Source organism: Arachis hypogaea, chromosome 1, assembly GCF_003086295.3.
Source record: "Arachis hypogaea cultivar Tifrunner chromosome 1, arahy.Tifrunner.gnm2.J5K5, whole genome shotgun sequence".
NCBI lineage: Eukaryota > Viridiplantae > Streptophyta > Magnoliopsida > Fabales > Fabaceae > Arachis > Arachis hypogaea.
This window is the reverse complement of record NC_092036.1, coordinates 17,457,091-17,478,552: the sequence shown is the minus strand read 5'-3', so window position 1 is coordinate 17,478,552 and position 21,462 is coordinate 17,457,091. Positions and strand designations below refer to the sequence as shown.

The window sequence follows — 21,462 nt, the reverse complement described above, 5'->3', positions numbered from 1 at the left end:
TTTACCGTGGCCATAGGGCTATGGTCACGGATTTTCACCGTGGCCATAGCGTCTTATCCCTATCTATGGTCACAGTTTTTCACCGTGGCCATAGCCTCTATGGTCACCCCTCCTTAAAACAGTGACCATAGCTATCTATGGTCACAGTTTTTTAAAACGGTGACTATAGCCTATTGTTTATGAGATTCAATTTTTTTAAATTATAATCACATCCCAAAATGATAATAATCACAAAATAAATCTAAAAATAAGAAATTAAAGAAATCTAAATCATAAAAGTTTCATTATAAGATAGATATGTTTAATCTTTAGTCTAAACAACACAAATCCAAATAGAGTGAAAATTTTCCAATTACATGTAATACCTCAAAAAGTACATAACACATCAAAATATTACATTTACATAAGTAATTAAGGTCATTGTAAGACCCATCCCATGTGATATTTGTATGGAACATATTTTCTTCATCACATCATGTCTTCCTGCACGTAAAAGAAATAAACATGTTAGATATTTAGAAAAAATGGTTTTGATGATGCAATACATATGCAGCAAAAGAAGGGAAACACTCAAGAATTATTCACAATCATCATTCACTTCAAACAGCAGCTATTGCAAGAATGCAGCAGTATTGATAGCTAACACTCAGAAATTCACTACTGCACAAATAATTCAGAATTTTTTCATTCCAGCAGCAACCTACACAAGAATAAGGCAGCAATAATACTATGCAGCAGCATCATATAAACCAGTTTAGCACAAAAATAAAACAATAAAACAGCAACATAGGATCAATAACAGTTTAAACCTAATCAACAGCACCAAGCAAACTAATTTAGCACAGGATAGATCAATGAAGCAGAAGCATGAAACTAAATTAGAACAGGGCAAGTCATTACCAGCACAGGAAAACCAATTTCAAATAGAATAAACATCAGAGTTCAAACCTAAATCCACTACAAAATCAATTGACTACCTAACCACCTAATTCAACTAAGCTAACCTAATCAAACAACAACCTAATCAAGTAACACTATCATGGAGTTTAATCAAAGAAAATTTTTAACAGAAGAAACTAATTCCACTCAACTTTGTAAACTCAATCCCATTATTCTTGCAATTAGCTATCACTACGACAATTAAGTTCTCAAAAAAATACCATGTGACAAATTAACTAGAAGTTTTGAACAGTACTTACTTCCATATCCTTTGATACATGGTTCGATCCAAGTGAAGGAGGAATGCTTCGCCGCGCATCATTTGGTGCACTACTCGCGTCAGGCGGAGATTGTTGGGCAGCTTCTATCATTACTTGCACTTGTTCTGCACTCATACCAGGATTGACTTGTTGCAACAACGTCTTAATCAAGTTTGTTAAACCATCCAACTTGGAAGTTAAGTTATTTTGATTTTTCTCCATAGTTGAAACCACTTCATTATGTTGTTGCTGCATTTGTCGGATTTCCTTTTCCTTTTTAAGAGAGGATTTTGTGACTGATCGACCATAGAAACGAACTCTTCCATGTCTCTCCTTTCCAAAAACTGTTTGAACTGCTTCATCATCATTGTATCCTGCTTCTTTCAAATTTTGAAGATGTTCCTATTACACACAAATAGGATCAAAATAAATGCATGCACCCAACAGCTTTAGAATAAATAAAAATAGCTAACACATTTCTTGTTTGGTGTACTTTTCTAAGAGACCAGAAAACTAACAATTGTCTCTTGTGTTCCCGAATCAGCCTCTCCTTTTTTGCTCGTACGAGTTACAACAAACATCTCAGATTGTGATGGATCTTCATTGTCCTCCTTCTTTGCACGCTACAAAGAAACCACCAACATGTGACTAAGTAAACACACATAACTATAAAAGATGCAAAAATACTTGAAATAAAAAGCACAAAAAAATACCAATTCAGCGCGTACTAATTCAAAACTAACTAGACCCATTCGATGATTCCATTTTTGTTTGGATCTGTTTTCACGATTTTTGTCAGAAATAACCTACATTTGTTGCAATATAAAATTAGATAGAGTTAGTTAAATACACGATACCATCATTAAAGCCAAAGAGTTGTGAAAATAACTTACTTTGATGATATCAAGTCTCCAAAATTGAACTAATTTTCGAAAATGCAGTTCAGGTACAGTCATTGGACGATTTTTCATCATCTCTCTAAATGAGTTGTACGGTGTATAGTGATATTTCTTTATGCGTTTCTTAAATTGCTTCCATGCCTCTCCAATGGTATCTATTACCCAAGGCTCAGCATCACTAGGAATGTTATATTTAGACTACAAATAAACAATGAATAATGTTATTTTACCATACATGCTAAGCCTATTGTAAACAATTTAAAAAGGAGAATGATCGACTCACCTTTGCATAATCCAACATCGAAGTTTTAGTCTCAATGGACACAGCTTGCCAATTAGTATATAACAATGTGACCAAATTAGAGTTTCTTGCAAGTGTTCCCAAGAACCGACTAAACAATTGAACCTGTGTCTTTGTTGGGCCTATGGGTTTGCCATTGTACCATGTTAACTCTATTTGTGTCTCCAAAGCATGAATATGCTTGAGTTGGGTAGGACCACGAACTTTTTTCTTTTTGGTACCTATTTCCAATGTCGTTACTAGAAAATATTAACAAGAATACTAATCTAATGAATAAAAGAGTAATCTACTAAATACAAGAGTCAGGTTGGTGCGTTTCACTATTTGCTATTGAAGAAAGGGATAAAGGCATTACCGAGTTGACTATCACTACTATCACCAACGGTTGGATTGAGCTCATCATAATCATATTCATATTCTTCATCATTTTCATCTAATGATATCCCATATTTTTCAAAAAAATCGTCTAAAGTCATAGCAGGGATAAGAGACTCAATCTTATGTTCTTCGTTGGCATCTTCTTCATTCGATTCCTTTATCGGCATCTTATTGGTCGGCTTCTTGCTTTGACCCTCAGCGTCACTGGTATTTATCTTGACTTTATCACCCTCCACCTTTGATCTCTTCATTGGCACATTCTTCCTAGACAGCTTCTTCCCACCTTGATCCTCATGTTCAATGGCTTTCATCTTGACTAGATGATTTTCTTCGTTGGAATTCTTTGTTGGCATCTTGATTTGATCCTCACCGTCTCTGATGATTGTTATCTTCTTGGTTACCATTTTGCTTTGACCTTCATCTTCACCTCTTGTCAACACCTTTTTCGGTATCTTGCCCTTTTTCCTTGTCTCATGTTTACTACTATTAGCCCCACATGCAGCTAAAACATGTTCCCTTTTTATTTGAAATTGTTTTAGCAAGGAATAAGCACTTGTGAATTGAATTTTTCCTAAATTTTTTACTGGACTCCTCATCTTCAAGGGACTTCTTTGTGACTCTATTTGTGATAGAGTCCTTAACCTTTTTCTCTTGGAATTTCCTTCATTGTTCATCCTGTATAAAAAAAAGTCAAATAAAGCATCAATACTAACATTGCCAAAATTAAAAGAAAGAAGAAACATTATAACACATTAGAAAATAAAGTAAACAAACATGGTAATGCATTAGAAAATAAACATGATAATGCATTAGAAAATATAGTTAACAAACATGGTAACGCATAAGAAAATAAGTTAAAAAACCAAGCATCATGGACAATTTCTGCACTACCTCAAATTCAGCATCACTATCAAAATCATCAGACACTATTTCTTTGTCTTTAGGTTTGATCTTGTTCGGTGTCACATCAACAATAGTAGGTCGCACACCATTTGGGGGCAAGCCACAATACAAGAACCCAAGGAGATTTACAAAGATTCACACCCCAGCAACAACGTTCCCCTTTCAAACCAGAAACAACAACCAAAGCAGAAATCATCAAAGAAAACATCGTCTTCACCAAAAGAGAAACTACCAACAGAACCTAAAACCACTAAAGGAACAACCTTTTTCAAGTAGCGGCAACATGCAAAACCCTAGAGACACTAAACGGAAGGGCGAAAAGAGGACCAGAACATGTACATCACAGCGGCAGTCAAGCATGGCAATACGAAAAGATTCAGACTTTCTGGTTTGCGGAATTGTGATCACTACAACTTCGCACAACTAACCAGCAAGTGTACTGGGTCGTCCAAGTAATAAACCTTACGCGAGTAAGGGTCGATCCCACAGAGATTGTTGGTATGAAGCAAGCTATGGTCACCATGTAAATCTTAGTCAGGCAAACTCAAATGCTTATGAATGATGAATAAAACATAAAGATAAAGATAGAGATACTTATGTAATTCATTGGTGGGAATTTCAGATAAGCGTATGAAGATGTTTGTCCCTTCCGTCTCTCTGCTTTCCTACTGTCTTCATCCAATCCTTCTTACTCCTTTCCATGGCAAGCTGTATGCAAGGGTTTCACCGTTGTCAGTGGCTACCTCCCATCCTCTCAGTGGAAATGTTCAACGCACCCTGTCACGGCACGGCTATCCATCTGTCGGTTCTCAATCAGGCCGGAATAGAACCCAGTGATTCTTTTGCGTCTGTCACTAACGCCCCGCCCTTAGGAGTTTGAAGCTCGTCACAGTCATTCAATCATTGAATCCTACTCAGAATACCACAGACAAGGTTTAGACCTTTCGGATTCTCTTGAATGCCGCCATCAGTTCTAGCTTATACCACGAAGATTCCGGTTAAAGAATCCAAGAGATATCCACCCAATCTAAGGTAGAACGGAGGTGGTTGTCAGGCACACGTTCATAGGTGAGAATGATGATGAGTGTCACGGATCATCACATTCATCAAGTTGAAGAACAAGTGATATCTTAGAACAAGAACAAGCGGAATTGAATAGAAGAACAATAGTAATTGCATTAATACTCGAGGTACAACAGAGCTCCACACCTTAATCTATGGTGTGTAGAAACTCCACCGTTGAAAATACATAAGAACAAGGTCTAGGCATGGCCGAGAGGCCAGCCTCCCAAAGAGGGTTCAATCATAAAAACATGATCAAAAGCTCCCTAAATACAATAGTAAAAGGTCCTACTTATAGAGAACTAGTAGCCTAGGGTTTACAGAGATGAGTAAATGACATAAAAATCCACTTCCGGGCCCACTTGGTATGTGCTTGGGCTGAGCAATGAAGCATTTTTCGTGTAGAGACTCTTCTTGGAGTTAAACGCCAGCTTTGGTGCCAGTTTGGGCGTTTAACTCCCATTCTTGTGCCAGTTCCGGCGTTTAACGCTGGGAATTCTGAAGGTGACTTTGGACGCCGATTTGGGCCATCAAATCTTGAGCAAAGTATGGACTATCATATATTGCTGGAAAGCCCAGGATGTCTACTTTCCAACGCCGTTGAGAGCGCGCAAATTGGGCTTCTGTAGCTCCAGAAAATCCACTTCGAGTGCAGGGAGGTCAGAATCCAACAGCATCTGCAGTCCTTTTTAGTCTCTGAATCAGATTTTTGCTCAGGTCCCTCAATTTCAGCCAGAAAATACCTGAAATCACAGAAAAACACACAAACTCATAGTAAAGTCCAGAAAAGTAAATTTTAACTAAAAACTAATAAAAATATACTAAAAACTAACTAGATCATACTAAAAACATACTAAAAACAATGCCAAAAAGCGTACAAATTATCCGCTCATCACAACACCAAACTTAAATTGTTGCTTGTCCTCAAGCAACTGAAAATCAAATAAGATAAAAAAGAAGAGAATATGCAATAAATTCCAAAAACATCTATGAAGATCAGTATTAATTAGATGAGCGGGGCTTTTAGCTTTTTGCCTCTGAACAGTTTTGGCATCTCACTCTATCCTTTGAAATTCAGAATGATTGGCTTCTTTAGGAACTCAGAATCCAGATAGTGTCACTGATTCTCCTAGTTAAGTATGATGATTCTTGAACACAGCTACTTATTGAGTCTTGGCCGTGGCCCAAAGCACTCTGTCTTCCAGTATTACCACCGGATACATACATGCCACAGACACATAATTGGGTGAACCCTTTCAGATTGTGACTCAGCCTTGCTAGAGTCCCCAACTAGAGGTGTCCAGGGTTCCTAAGCACACTCTTTTTGCCTTGGATCACAACTTTATTTTTTTCTTTTTCTTTCTTTTTCTCTTTCTTTTTCTTTTTCTCTTTTTTTTCGAAATTTTTTTTTTGTATTCACTGCTTTTTTCTTGCTTCAAGAATCATTTTTATGATTTTTCAGATCCTCAGTAACATGTCTCCTTTTTCATCATTCTTTCAAGAGCCAATATTCATGAACCACAAATTCAAAAGACATATGCACTATTTAAACATACATTCAGAAAACAAAAGTATTGCCACCACATCAAAATAATTAAACTGTTATAAAATTCAGAATTCATGCAATTCTACTCTTTTTCAATTAAGAACATTTTTTATTTAAGAGAGGTGATGGATTCATAGGACATTCATAACTTTAAGGCATAGACACTAAGACACTAATGATCACAAGACACAAACATAGACAAACATAAGCACTAAAATTCGAAAAACAGGAAAATAAAGAACAAGGAAATTAAAGAACGGGTCCACCTTAGTGATGGCGGCTTGTTCTTCCTCTTGAAGATCTTATGGAGTGCTTGAGCTCCTCAATGCCTCTTCCTTGTCTTTGTTGCTCCTCTCTTATGATTCTTTGATCTTCTCTAATTTCATGGAGGAGAACAGAGTGTTCTTGGTGCTCCACCCTTAGTTGTCCCATGTTGGAACTCAATTCTCCTAGGGAGGTGTTTAGTTGCTCCCAATAGTTTTGTGGAGGAAAGTGCATCCCTTGAGGCATCTCAGGGATTTGATGATGAGAGGGGTCTCTTGTTTGCTCCATCCTCTTCTTAGTGATGGGCTTGTCCTCATCAATGGGGATGTCTCCCTCTATGTCAACTCCAACTGAATAACAGAGGTGACAAATGAGATGAGGAAAGACTAACCTTGCCAAGGTAGAGGACTTGTCCGCCACCTTATAAAGTTCTTGGGATATCACCTCATGAACTTCTATTTCTTCTCCAATCATGATGCTATGAATCATGATAGCCCGGTCTATAGTAACTTCGAACCGGTTGCTAGTGGGAATGATTGAGCGTTGGATAAACTCCAACCATCCTCTAGCCACGGGTTTGAGGTCATGCCTTCTCAGTTGAACCGGCTTCCCTCTTGAATCTCTCTTCCATTGGGCGCCCTCTTCACATATGACTGTGAGGACTTGGTCCAACCTTTGATCAAAGTTGACCCTTCTAGTGTAAGGATGTTCATCTCCTTGCATCATGGGCAAGTTGAATGCCACCCTTACATTTTTCGGACTAAAATCCAAGTATTTCCCCCGAATCATAGTAAGCCAATTCTTTGGATCCGGGTTCACACTTTGGTCATGGTTCTTGGTGATCCATGCATTGGCATAGAACTCTTGAACCATTAAGATTCCAACTTGTTGAATGGGGTTGGTAAGAACTTTCCAACCTCTTCTTCGGATCTCATGTCGGATCTCCGGATATTCACTCTTTTTGAGTGAAAAAGGGACCTCGGGGATCACCTTCTTCAAGGCCACAACTTCATAGAAGTGGTCTTGATGCACCCTTGAGATGAATCTTTTCATCTCCCATGACTCGGAGGTGGAAGCTTTTGCCTTCCCTTTCCTCTTTCTAGAGGTTTCTCCGGCCTTGGATGCCATAAATGGTTATGGAAAAACAAAAAGCAATGCTTTTACCACACCAAACTTAAAAGGTTTGCTCGTCCTCGAGCAAAAGACGAAAGAAGAGAGGAGAAGAAGAAGAAATGAAGAAGAAGGGAATGGCTTTGTGTTCGGCCAAAAAGGGGGAGAAGTGGTGGTTTGGTTGTGTGAAAATGAAGGAGTGAAGATGGGTTTATATAGGAGTGGGGGGGCTCATGGTTCGGTCATGTATGGGTGGGTTTAGGAGGGAAAGTGGTTTGAATTTGAAGGGTGAGGTAGGTGGGGTTTTATGAAGGATGGATGTGAGTAGTGAAGAGAAAGATGGGATTTGATAGGTGAAGGGTTTTTGGGGAAGAGGTGTTGAGGTGATTGGTGAATGGGTGAAGAAGAGAGAGAGTGGTGGGGTAGGTGGGGATCCTGTGGGGTCCACAGATCCTGAGGTGTCAAGGAAAAGTCATCCCTGCACCAAGTGGCAAGCAATAATGCGTTTTGAGCCAATTCTGGCATTAAACGCCGGGCTGGTGCCCATTTCTGGTGTTTAACGCCGAATGCTTGCCCTTCTCTGGCGTTTAACGCCAGTCTGGTGCCCCTTTCTGGCGTTAAACACCCAGAATGGTGCCAGACTGGGCGTTAAATGCCCAACAGCTAGCCTTACTGGCGTTTAAACGCCAACACGCTCTCCTCCAGGGTGTGCTGTTTTTCTTTCTGTTTTTCTTTCTGTTTTTGCTTTTTCAATTGATTTTGTGACTTCTCATGATCATCAACCTACAGAAAACATAAAATAACAAAAGAGAATAGATAAAATATAACATTGGGTTGCCTCCCAACAAGCGCTTCTTTAATGTCATTAGCTTGACAGTGGGCTCTCATGGAGCCTCACAGATACTCAGAGCAATGTTGGAACCTCCCAACACCAAACTTAGAGTTTGAATGTGGGGTTCAACACCAAACTTAGAAGTTGGTTGTGGCCTCCCAACACCAAACTTAGAGTTTGACTGTGGGGGCTCTGTTTGGCTCTGTTTTGAGAGAAGCTCTTCATGCTTCCTCTCTATGATGATAGAGGGATATCCTTGAGCCTCAAACACCAAGGATTCTTCATTCACTCGAGTGATCAATTCTCCTCTATCAACATCAATCACAGCCTTTGCTGTGGCTAAGAAGGGTCTGCCAAGGATGATGGATTCATCCATGCACTTCCCAGTCTCTAGGACTATGAAATCAGCAGGGATGTAATGGTCTTCAACCTTTACCAGAACATCCTCCACAAGTCCATAAGCTTGTTTTCTTGAGTTGTCTGCCATCTCTAGTGAGATTTTTGCAGCTTGTACCTCAAAGATCCCTAGCTTCTCCATTACAGAGAGAGGCATGAGGTTTACACTTGACCCTAAGTCACACAAGGCCTTCTTGAAGGTCATGGTGCCTATGGTACAAGGTATTGAGAACTTCCCAGGATCCTGTCTCTTTTGAGGTAATTTCTGCCTAGACAAGTCATCCAGTTCTTTGGTGAGCAAAGGGGGTTCATCTTCCCAAGTCTCATTTCCAAATAACTTGTCATTTAGCTTCATGATTGCTCCAAGGTATTTAGCAACTTGCTATTCAGTGACATATTCATCCTCTTCAAAGGAAGAATACTCATCAGAGCTCATGAATGGCAGAAGTAAGTCCAATGGAATCTCTATGGTCTCATTTTGAGCCTCAGATTCCCATGGTTCCTCTTTGGGGAACTCATTGGAGGCCAGTGGACGTCCATTGAGGTCTTCCTCAGTGGCGTTCACTGCCTCTCCCTCCTCTCCAAATTCGGCCATGTTGATGGCCTTGCACTCTCCTTTTGGATTTTCTTCTGTATTGCTTGGGAGAGTACTAGGAGGGAGTTCAGTAATTTTCTTGCTCAGCTGACCCACTTGTGCCTCCAAATTTCTAATGGAGGACCTTGTTTCAGTCATGAAACTTTGAGTGGTTTTGATTAGATCAGAGACCATGGTTGCTAAGTCAGAGGTATTCTGCTTAGAACTCTCTGTCTGTTGCTGAGAAGATGATGGAAAAGGCTTGCTATTGCTAAACCTGTTTCTTCCACCATTATTGTTGTTGAAACCTTGTTGAGGTCTCTGTTGATCCTTCCATGAGAGATTTGGATGATTTCTCCATGAAGGACTATAGGTGTTTCCATAGGGTTCTCCCATGTAATTCACCTCTTCTATTGAAGGGTTCTCAGGATCATAAGCTTCTTCTTCAGATGAAGCTTCCTTAGTACTGCTTGGTGCATTTTGCATTCCAGACAGACTTTGAGAAATCATATTGACTTGTTGAGTCAATATTTTATTCTGAGCCAATATGGCATTCAGAGTGTCAATCTCAAGAACTCCTTTCTTCTGATTGGTCCCATTGTTCACAGGATTCCTTTCAGAAGTGTACATGAATTGGTTATTTGCAACCATTTCAATCAGCTCTTGAGCTTCTGTAGGCGTCTTCTTCAGATGAAGAGATCCTCCAGCAGAGCTATCCAAAGACATCTTGGATAGTTCAGAGAGACCATCATAGAAAATTCCAATGATACTCCATTCAAAAAGCATATCAGTGGGACACTTTCTGATTAATTGTTTGTATCTTTCCCAAGCTTCATAGAGGGACTCTCCTTCCTTCTGTCTAAAGGTTTGGACTTCCACTCTAAGCTTACTCAATTTTTGAGGTGGAAAGAACTTTGCCAAGAAGGCATTGACTAGCTTTTCCCAAGAGTTCAGGCTTTCTTTACGTTGTGAGTCCAACCATATTCTAGCTCTGTCTCTTACAGCAAAAGGGAATAGCATAAGTCTGTAGACCTCAGGGTCAACCCCATTAGTCTTGACAGTGTCACAGATTTGCAAGAACTCAGCTAAAAACTGATGAGGATCTTCCAATGGAAGTCCATGGAACTTGCAATTCTGTTGCATTAGAGAAACTAATTGGGGCTTAAGCTCAATGTTGTTTGCTTCAATGGCAGGGATAGAGATGCTTCTCCCATAGAAGTCGGGAGTAGGTGCAGTAAAGTCACCCAGCACCTTCCTTGCATTGTTGGCATTGTTGTTGTTTTCGGCTGCCATGGATTCTTCTTCTTTGAAGATTTTTGTTAGGTCCTCTACAGAGAGTTGTGCCTTGGCTTCTCTTAGCTTTCGCTTCAAGGTCCTTTCAGGTTCAGGATCAGCCTCAACAAGAATGCTTTTGTCCTTGCTCCTGCTCATAAGAAAGAGAAGAGAACAAGAAAATGTGGAATCCTCTATGTCACAGTATAGAGATTCCTTGAGGTGTCAGAGGAAAAGAAAAATAGAAGGCAGAAGTAGAAAATTCGAACTTATCAAAGAAGATGGAGTTCGAATTTTGCATTAAGGAATAGTGTTAGTCCATAAATAGAAGGATGTGAGAAGAGGGGAAGTAATTTTCGAAATCAAGTAAAAGATTTTGAAAACATTTTGAAAAACACTAATTGATTTTCGAAAATAAAAGTGGGAAAGAAATCAAGTGATTTTTGAAAAAGAATTTGAAATTAGAAATCAAAAAGATTTGATTGAAAGTTATTTTGAAAAAGATGTGGTTAAGAAGATATGATTGGTTTTAAAAAGATGTGATTGAGAAGATATGATTTGAAAAACATTTTTAAAAAAATTTGATTTTGAAAATTAATGACTTGGCTATCAAGAAAAGATATGATTCAAACATTAAACCTTTCTCAACAGAAAAGGCAACATACTTGAAATGTTGAATCAAATCATTAATTGATAGCAAGTATCTTTGAAAATAGAAAGAAATTGAATTTGAAAAAGATTTGATTGAAAAGATATGATTTGAAAAAGATTTGATTTTGAAAAGATTTTGAAAACTTGAAAAAAAAATTTGCATTGAAAACAAAATCTTCCCTCTTGTGCCATCCTGGCGTTAAACGCCCAGAATGGTGCACATTCTAGCGTTTAACGCCCAAAACTCTACCCTTTTGGGCGTTAAACGCCCAACCAGGCACCCTGGCTGGCGTTTAAACGCCAGTCTGTCCTTCTTCACTGGGCGTTTTGAACGCCCAGCTTTTTCTGTATAATTCCTCTGCTGTATGTTCTGAATCTTCAATTCTTTGTATTATTGACTTGAAAAGACACAAATTAAAAATATTTTTGGATTTTTAATAGTGAGGAATAATCAAAATGCAACTAAAATCAAATAATAATGCATGCAAGACACCAAACTTAGCAATTTGTATGCTACTGACACTAATGAGAATGCATATGAGACACATAAACACTCAAGTCAAGAGGAATTAAAGATCAGAGTAATGAAATCATCAAGAACATCTTGAAGATCACTAAGACACATGAATGAATGCAAGAAAAACAGAAACATGCAATTGACACCAAACTTAAAATGAGACTCTAGACTCAAACAAGAAATTTTTGGATTTTATGACTTTATAAATTTTTTTTTTTTGCTTTTTTCAAAAATTAAGTGGAAAAAGAAAATGAAGGTATCAAAATTCTTAATAAGAATTCCAGGAATCATGCAATGTTTAGTCTAAGACTCCGGTCCAGGAATTAGACATGGCTTCACAGCCAGCCAAGCTTTCAAAGAAAGCTTCGGTCCAAAACACTAGACATGGCCAAAGGCCAGCCAAGCCTTAGCAGATCACTGCTCTAATAGCAAGATTGATAGAAATCAACAAGCTCTTGTGATGATAAGTTGAAACCTCGGTCCAATGAAATTAGACATGGCTTCACAGCCAGCCAGATTTCAACAGATCATCATGAAACTCTAGAATTCATTCTTAAGAACTCTGAAGAAAAAATACCTAATCTAAGCAACAAGATGAACCGTCAGTTGTCCATACTCAAACAATCCCCGGCAACGGCGCCAAAAACTTGGTATGCGGAATTGTGATCACTACAACTTCGCACAACTAACCAGCAAGTGTACTGGGTCGTCCAAGTAATAAACCTTACGCGAGTAAGGGTCGATCCCACAGAGATTGTTGGTATGAAGCAAGCTATGGTCACCATGTAAATCTTAGTCAGGCAAACTCAAATGGTTATGAATGATGAATAAAACATAAAGATAAAGATAGAGATACTTATGTAATTCATTGGTGGGAATTTCAGATAAGCGTATGAAGATGCTTGTCCCTTCCGTCTCTCTGCTTTCCTACTGTCTTTATCCAATCCTTCTTACTCCTTTCCATGGCAAGCTGTATGCAAGGGTTTCACCGTTGTCAGTGGATACCTCCCATCCTCTCAGTGGAAATGTTCAACGCACCCTGTCACGGCACGGCTATCCATCTGTCGGTTCTCAATCAGGCCGGAATAGAATCCAGTGATTCTTTTGCGTCTGTCACTAACGCCCCGCCCTCAGGAGTTTGAAGCTCGTCACAGTCATTCAATCATTGAATCCTACTCAGAATACCACAGACAAGGTTTAGACCTTCCGGATTCTCTTGAATGCCGCCATCAGTTCTAGCTTATACCACGAAGATTCCGGTTAAAGAATCCAAGAGATATCCACCCAATCTAAGGTAGAACGGAGGTGGTTGTCAGGCACACGTTCATAGGTGAGAATGATGATGAGTGTCACGGATCATCACATTCATCAAGTTGAAGAACAAGTGATATCTTAGAACAAGAACAAGCGGAATTGAATAGAAGAACAATAGTAATTGCATTAATACTCGAGGTACAGCAGAGCTCCACACCTTAATCTATGGTGTGTAGAAACTCCACCGTTGAAAATACATAAGAACAAGGTCTAGGCATGGCCGAGAGGCCAGCCTCCCAAAGAGGGTTCAATCATAAAAACATGATCAAAAGCTCCCTAAATACAATAGTAAAAGGTCCTACTTATAGAGAACTAGTAGCCTAGGGTTTACAGAGATGAGTAAATGACATAAAAATCCACTTCTGGGCCCACTTGGTGTGTGCTTGGGCTGAGCAATAAAGCATTTTCGTGTAGAGACTCTTCTTGGAGTTAAACGCCAGCTTTGGTGCCAGTTTGGGCGATTAACTCCCATTCTTGTGCCAGTTCCGGCGTTTAACGCTGGGAATTCTGAAGGTGACTTTGGATGCCGGATTGGGCCATCAAATCTTGGGCAAAGTATGGACTATCATATATTGCTGGAAAGCCCAGGATGTCTACGTTCCAACGCCATTGAGAGCGCGCCAATTGGGCTTCTATAGCTCCAGAAAATCCACTTCGAGTGCAGGGAGGTCAGAATCCAACAGCATCTGCAGTCCTTTTTAGTCTCTGAATCAGATTTTTGCTCAGGTCCCTCAATTTCAGCCAGAAAATACCTGAAATCACAGAAAAACACACAAACTCATAGTAAAGTCCAGAAAAGTGAATTTTAACTAAAAACTAATAAAAATATACTAAAAACTAACTAGATCATACTAAAAACATACTAAAAACAATGCCAAAAAGCGTACAAATTATCCGCTCATCACTTTCCAACATAGATACAGGCAAAATCAAAACTTTATTGAAGAATCACATTCCGAAGCAAATAATGAAGCAGGGAAAAGAACCAACCTAAAGAAAAGAGGAAGCCCTGAAGAAGATGATCGCACTCTAAAAACAAACACCAAATGATCGCCAAGCAAACGTCGCAGAAATGAGAAAATCACAGAACAAGGAAAGAGAGAAAGAAGGTTACGAAGAAAAGAAACCGTTTTTTAGATATGAAGTTCAAAAACAAAGAGACCCAGAGAAAACAGAGCATCAAAAACCAATTAATGGGGCATTAAAAACCCTTGCACGTTCCCAACGCCAGGACGTTAATCCAAAGCACGCGTTTTCAAAAGGAAGCGAAACGTTCTGCATTCAAAAAAGGAACACCTACAAGGGCGAAATTGACAAAATGCTCGAGTTTGGCTTCACCTGAAGGTTCGAAGTCCTAAAAACTAAGACTCTACCTCCAAATAAAGACCGAGCTCGAGCAGGGGCACTGTTCATACCCTGGGTCGAGCTCTCCGACCTGGGATGTTCTACAGACAAAGCGACCGACCTCTTTAAGGTCAGGAGGACCCGACCTCTTCTCAAAGAGGTTGGCCAAATCACAGGAAGGCTCAATAGAGGGCCCAAACAGAGGAACACGCCCCAAATCCTAAGGCAGCCCAAAGCCTACAGAGAAAATGGCGGTTCCCTTGAAGATAAGATGACCTCAATTAAAGATAAGATAAAGATAAGATAAGATAACTAACTTATCTTATCTAAGAAGGTCACTCTATGCCATTATAAATACACTAGAGCACCCAGGTATAACTCATACTCTGATTCTACTCAATACCTGCTTAATACCCTTGCTAACTTAAGCATCGGAGTTCCTTGCAAGTACCATCCACCCTCCGGGAACAAAGGATCAGCACCACCAGCGTGTCCAACAAGTCAGACACAGCGGCTCCAGCCACCGTCAACAGGTCAGATACAACAGCTCCGACCAAGTACCGAAGATCTCGTCCAAGATCGACCTACAGTTTCAGGTAACCCTCGGAACAGGTTCAATATCAAATCAAATTTTAATATTAAATCTTTTTTAAAATCAAATCATTTCCAAAATTAAACTAAATGCCAATATTAAATCTCTTCCAATAATTCAAGGAAAACCACTTTAGCAACATCAGTCAATTAATCAGAATATTCAACTTTCTCAATCGCTCAATCAATCAATCGAACTAATAATCTCATTCATCCAAAGCAACTCAATTCAATTCATAAGACTTACGAAATCACAAAAATGTATTTTACGCATTAATATCGATTTATAACAACTCTGGAAAGTAAAATAAGTTTAAGAAAAGCGCCCCTACCTCGAATAATCAAAACCCCATAGATCAAATACGTCAAAGAAACCTCTTTCTCTTGACTCGTACTCAACGGCAGCTGCATCCACCGCTCTATTTACTACCACAACAATAGAAACGGCTTTTATTTCAACCATGAAATTACCGAAACTCGATCCCAGAACGTCAACATCACAAAATTTTCAAAAATCTATAGCAGAATAATAGTGGAAAGGATACCAATGTTAGAATAACTTACTGCAGCTATAGAAAATAGAACGATGGAGCAACAAAGAATAGAATTAGGGACCTGTGAATCCGTCCTAGTGGCAATAACACTATTCTGATCGGTAAGACATCAGAGACACCAGCAAAATCAGAATAGCGGAGAAAAATAGAAATGGAACAGATTAAGAAAGGAGGAAGTGGTTACCGGTAAATCTGGCCCGGTTCCAATGACGGTGTACAGTCGAGTAACTAGCAACAATCAAAACCCAAGAAGACACCCAGAAAGACAGAGGCCTCAGCTACATTCTCCGGCGGCTAGCGCAGCGGCGTGAAGCTCTAGCGATGCAACAGCAAGGTTTCAAGCGGCAGAGGTAGCATGGAGCTCCCTGGCGACGGCTGGACACGGCCACAGTGGCAAAACTGGCTTCTCCCTTCCCGCGCGCACGCTCTCCTGTCGGTCTCTCTCTCTCTTCGCGCACTCTTTTCTACTTCACCCATGGCTGACGGCGGCGCAGCAAGGACGACGACGGCGACTGGGTGGTGTGATCCACTCCTCCTCGCGGCTCTCTCTCTCTTCCTCGCTGACTTGCGATGGCGGCTCGTAGCGGATCGGTAGCAGCGCGGTCTCCTCTTTCTTCTCCTTCCTCGGCTCCCTCTTTCTTCTCTGTGCGACATGACGGTACGGCGGCAGTGACGCCTGTCGGTGCGGCCCTCACTCTCCCCTCCCCTTCTTCCCGCGGATCCCTCTCCTCTCTTCCCTTTCTATTTTAGCTGAAGCTGCAAGTGTTGGTGTTTGTCTTGTTTTTTTTTTTTGCTGATGGGGGGCGGCTTAGGGTTTCATTAGGGTAGAGGAAAAATTGTGGTTTAATTAGTGTTAGGGTTTGTGTATGGAATTGGGGATTTTGGGTTTAATTTGGATAAGATAATTTTAATAAAATTGGAGCATAGAATATTAATTTGAAAAACTAATTTAATCTCTAAAGTTACTTTAAAATATTATTTGTGGTATAAAAATACTAATTGATTCTCAATAAATTACTCTAATTGAAAATACATGGTAATATAATTAATTTTCTTTATCTTTAAACTTAAAGTATTAAATGATATAAATATAAATTATCTAAAATGAAATCATATAAAGTTCTTATTATTTCATAACTACCAACTTTATAATTTAAATATAGAAAATAATTCAATAATTATAAAATTAAACAAAATTCTAATTTAAATAGTCAAACCTTATTATTTTTGAATTTCTAGAACTTTAAATCATAAATAGAAAAATAATCCATAAGTATAGAGTTTGGATAAAAACCTTAATTTATTTCAAATCCAATTAATTGCCTTTAATTATTTTCAATAAAAATAATTTCTAAAATTAAAACTATAAATAAATATATGATTTGAGATTAGTTCAAAATAAGACTTTTCAAAAGTTTTAGATCTTACAAACTGTGTCAATTTTCCCGAATCTGTCAGGGTGCTCTGCAAGACTTGGAGGAGTGAAAATGTATCAAATATGAAGGAAGACTCCGGAGTGATATTCTAAGCTCAGTTATTGGGCCTATGGAGATTCGAACTTTCTCTGAATTGGTAAACATGAGCCTTGTTGTTGAGGATTGTGTGAGAAAGGCGGCTTTGGATAAGGATGACCATCAGACATTTGTTAGGAGAGATCAGGACAGAAACTTTGCACCGAGGGGCCAAGAGTTTAAGAAAAGTGGTAGTCACCAGAGGAATGATAAAAGGAAGCAAGTAACTAATTACTCAGAGGATATGAGGTGCCAAAGGTGCGAAAGTTTCCACCCGAATGGGCCGTGCCGAAAGGGTTTAGGACTGTGTTATAAATGCAGGATGCCAGGTCATATCTCTAAGGACTGTCCCCACCAGAGAACTCAGAACGCCGATCGAGCGTAGTCACCATGCGGAGGTAATCACAAAATTACTAATCTAAATTTAATTGCTTATGATGATCTTGGGATGCCACAATTAGTTTTAGTTTATGACAAAGATGAGGACTTTGAGTTAAAGATGCCAGGCTTTTATCGATGACTTGAATGCACATCTACTAATTCCTTAACTTATAACGGCTAAATTTAAAATTCTTCTTTTTTTTCCTTGCTGATAGATGGTTTGTAGGGATACCAACATGCCACGTATCACGGAATTATTTCAAATGTTCAAATCAATTTTTACCATAGGATTTGTGTCAATAAATCTTTATGACTCAACTCATCCTTTCTTTTAGAAGTTGTACCAGGGTGCTATCTCGGATTTATTCCTAAACAACAGCCTGATCATTCTCTGAACTCAATTCCTAACGCACATGAATCTATCCTTTCAGCGGTGAGCTTGACCTTGTTACAATATGAACAAATGATCCATGAATTTTGAAAATTTGTTGAAAATGTAGTACTCTCCTTCGTAACCTTACTATGTTTAATCACCATGCTATACATCCTTCCGCTTTTTAGAAAATACCCTTGTGTTGTTTTAACACTTTTAAGCTTAAGATTCTTTTCGAAATCAACTCAAACTTAGTTAATACCTCGTACAACTCCTTGATATAATAATCATGATGCTAGCTCCTTAAAGCAAGAATTCGGGACGAGGGAGATGATGAGTATAAGCATGCGACATCAAGTAGAGTTTGGAACCTTAGTTTCTACCGACTGCATTTCCTGGGATTAAGTCGACAAGCTAGGATATACCATATATACATACACCTGAATGCGAAAGGGAGCCTTCGAACCTCAAAAAGAAGATCAACCTTAAAGCTAGCATTCGTGATACTTGAACTTAGCAAATCACTCAAAAATACTGCAAAGTATTGTCGAAGGACTCTGGGGGCACGTAGAAGAAACGTCGTTGTGTAGTGATGGACACTCTCAGCAGAAAGTCTCCAAGTGATGTATGAAGGACGAATAAGGAGAAGTAAACGTTAAGTAAGTGGCATTCTAAAGTGGAGAGTTAAGGCAATTGTTGGAGGCATTAGATGGGATTGATTACGAGTTTCAAGAAATTGTAAGACCGAGAGAGTTTGGGAAGCACAGTAAAAAGATAAGGAACTATCAAGAATATTGAAGTCTGTTGACCAAGGGAGTCAAGAAAAGAGCGAGAAGGATAGGAAAAAAGTGTAGAGGATTAAAGAGAGGACTTATATACCAAATATCAAGAGTTTGAGGCAGGGTGCTAATTTCTTCTGTATTAATGTGGACCTGGAGAAATTAAGTGTTTTAGATATTGGATTGATAGCCAAAACAACAAAAAGGGACTAAATGAAATTTGAGTTAAGAGTTATAATTGTGCAAAGCCATCAGAGAAATTCTGCTGACCAGAGAAAGAACCTAGAGAGTCAAGGAGAAGCTGTGTATTCTTGAAAACTACTTCGACAACCGATAACAGATGAGCAATCAACATAAAGAAGTTTAACCCAAAGTATGTTGGGCCGTTTGATGTATTAGAACAAACTGAACTAGTAGTATCTCAAGTGTTTTTATTATCGTACTTTTGAACTTGCGCAACGCATTCCTTACCTCGCAGCTCTGGAAATGTATTTCTCCATGCAACTTATGTCTGAGAACCTTAACCAATTCAGTTCAAAAAGATCTAGAATTTCGAATGACTCCAATTAGGGATGACAATGTCAACATTAAGAAACTCCAAAGATAGGAGGTCTCATTAGTAAAGGCAACATGAGAATCAAGTCGAAGAGGAGAAGCATGCCAGAGGATTTGAACTGGGATGAGAGTGAACTAACTGCGCTTGGTCGTAAGTAGTTGAATTTTGGGACGAAATTCTAAATTAGGTGGGCCGCAAAATTAGTAAATAATTAGCTAATAAATTAATTATTGATCAAGAAAATTAGAAAATGGGATTTTATAGTTTAATGAGGTAGAGCTAATTAAAATAAGAATTCTGATACTAATTTTAAAGAATCTAGCCCAAGATTGGGTCGAACGGGACGAACCGGTTGAACCGAATCCAAGTGGGCCCAAGCCTACCAACCTAACCCCATGTATATAAGCTTAAATCAAGCTTTCTTCTTCATTCATGCTTCTGTCCGCAGAGAAGAGAGGGAAGGGAAGCAAATATAAAACCCTTGCCACTCAAATATTCAAACTTCCATAACTTTTTATCCGGAACTCCAATTGACAAGCCGTTTGTGGCCACACCTTCGTCTCGGAGTTCTCTTCAATTTTATCTAAATAACATGTTAAGTATTTCTATAATTCATGTCCAGTTATCTGTTCCCTCTTTCTTCACGAAATTGGTTTGAGTTTTGAGTAATTTTGATGATTTTGGTGGTTTAGGTACAATCTAACATTGGTTAATTATTGGATTATACTCCAATCATCAATGGGTAAGGTAAAAAAATTCTAAATCCTTGTGGTTTGTCCAATTTTGTGTACCCTAGTGCTAATTTAGTGAATTGTATGAATTAGATTGAATTTATGTTAAATTGGAGGTTGAATTGGAGCTCTTGGAACAAATTCTTGGTGGCTGGAATCATTGGAGTTGATTGAGAACCTTGAAGCTTGAATTTTAGTGGTTTTGAGCTTAGGGAGGAATCAGCCAAGATATGATTTCGGTTTCTCGTAATTAAAATATAATGTGTCATGAAAATGTAGGTTAGTTGACTATAAGATAAGAGTTGAATTGTTGATTAGTGATATTGATTGATTATGTGGATTGGAAATTGTTTGATGACCAATTGTTGAGAATTTCTGAATTTTGATAATTATATTGGATTGTTATTGTTGAGGTGGTTATTGATGTATTGTGATGGCGATGAATTTGGTTGGTAGTTGATTTGGAATTGATTTTGAGAAGTATTAAAGGGGTTGAATTTTGAAATAATAAACTACTTGTAGAAAATCTGAAGTTTTGAAATGAAACGGCAACTTTGAAAGTGAACCAGCATCTTAATAGTGATTGGAATTATATGAGACTAAAAGCGAAGTGAACTACAACAAGTATAGTTAAAAATATTTAATTTTAAAGGTTTCGTATTAACTAGAGAATTATTTATGATTTTTCAAAGTTGAATTATTAAATTTGATTTTCTGCATTACTTTTAAAACGAAGTCAGAAACTTTGAAAAACTATAACTAATTTTGTGATGATCAGAATTGCGTGGGACCAAGTTTGGATTAAACTTGGAAATATAGAGAATTGGACTGAAAAATTTGAGACATTTTTGTTAAATGTACAATTTACAGCAAATTTTTTAAGTTAAGTTGATAAATATGTCCTACAGCAGAAAAGTTCAAACAGGGCAGCAACTTATTTGTCTTGTTGTGACTCCTACGAGCTGAGTTTTGGAGTGAAACTAATTTTGTTTTAAAATTTCATTAACTTTATTTATTGCTCTAAAATTTCAAAATTTTAAAGGTTAAAGATTGGGATTTGTGAATTTTTGAAAATTGGTGATCAAAACCAGAAAGAATCAGTTTTCAGCAAGTTATACATCAACTTCCAATGCTTGTAACTCTTAGAATTGAGTAGAAATTGGCCTTTAACCAAGACACACTTGTTGCTAGATACGTTAGGAGTTTTCAAACCAAACTTTAGCCTAATTGAAGTTTTGTAGTAAAAGTTATACAAGTTGAAAGATACTAAGCTGCTTGATTTTTAAAACCGATTTTGAATTATTTCTATCTAACTTTTAAATTATGTAACTTCTTCATTAAAAATGATATTGACCTGGAACCAATTGAGAAAGAAACTTGGATAAGTTAAGTTTAACCATATTAATTTTGAAGGTGGTTGGATT

General features: G+C 38.3%; 1 protein-coding gene, 1 long non-coding RNA gene and 1 other non-coding gene across 3 annotated transcripts; 1 reads left to right on the top strand and 2 right to left on the bottom strand.

Moving 5' to 3' along the window:
• Positions 1-268: 268 nt before the first annotated feature.
• LOC140183914 (uncharacterized) lies at positions 269-1,816 on the bottom strand. Its single transcript, XM_072233744.1, has 3 exons — positions 1,718-1,816; positions 1,200-1,601; positions 269-483 (listed from the first exon to the last, which is right to left on the bottom strand). The coding sequence occupies exons 1-3, from the start codon at positions 1,778-1,780 to the stop codon at positions 469-471; spliced, it is 480 nt and encodes a 159-aa protein (XP_072089845.1). The 5' UTR covers positions 1,781-1,816; the 3' UTR covers positions 269-468.
• Positions 1,817-1,912: 96 nt separating this feature from the next.
• On the bottom strand, positions 1,913-2,620 carry LOC140183913 (uncharacterized). The gene is made up of 3 exons (XR_011880498.1): positions 2,382-2,620; positions 2,093-2,296; positions 1,913-2,005 (listed from the first exon to the last, which is right to left on the bottom strand). It is a non-coding gene; the product is annotated as an uncharacterized lncRNA (long non-coding RNA).
• A 7,624-nt stretch (positions 2,621-10,244) lies between these two features.
• LOC112714685 (small nucleolar RNA R71) lies at positions 10,245-10,352 on the top strand. Its single transcript, XR_003159323.1, has one exon. It is a non-coding gene; the product is annotated as a small nucleolar RNA R71 (small nucleolar RNA).
• The last annotated feature ends 11,110 nt before the right edge of the window (positions 10,353-21,462 follow it).

Excerpts from the sequence above, each read along its gene's own strand:
- LOC140183914 (XM_072233744.1), bottom strand. The coding sequence starts at position 1,780 with ATGTTTGTTGTAACTCGTACGAGCAAAAAAGGAGAGGCTGATTCGGGA. Across the intron at positions 1,602-1,717 it reads CGGGAACACAAGAGACAATT|GAACATCTTCAAAATTTGAA; the intron begins GTTAGTTTTCTG and ends TGTGTGTAATAG.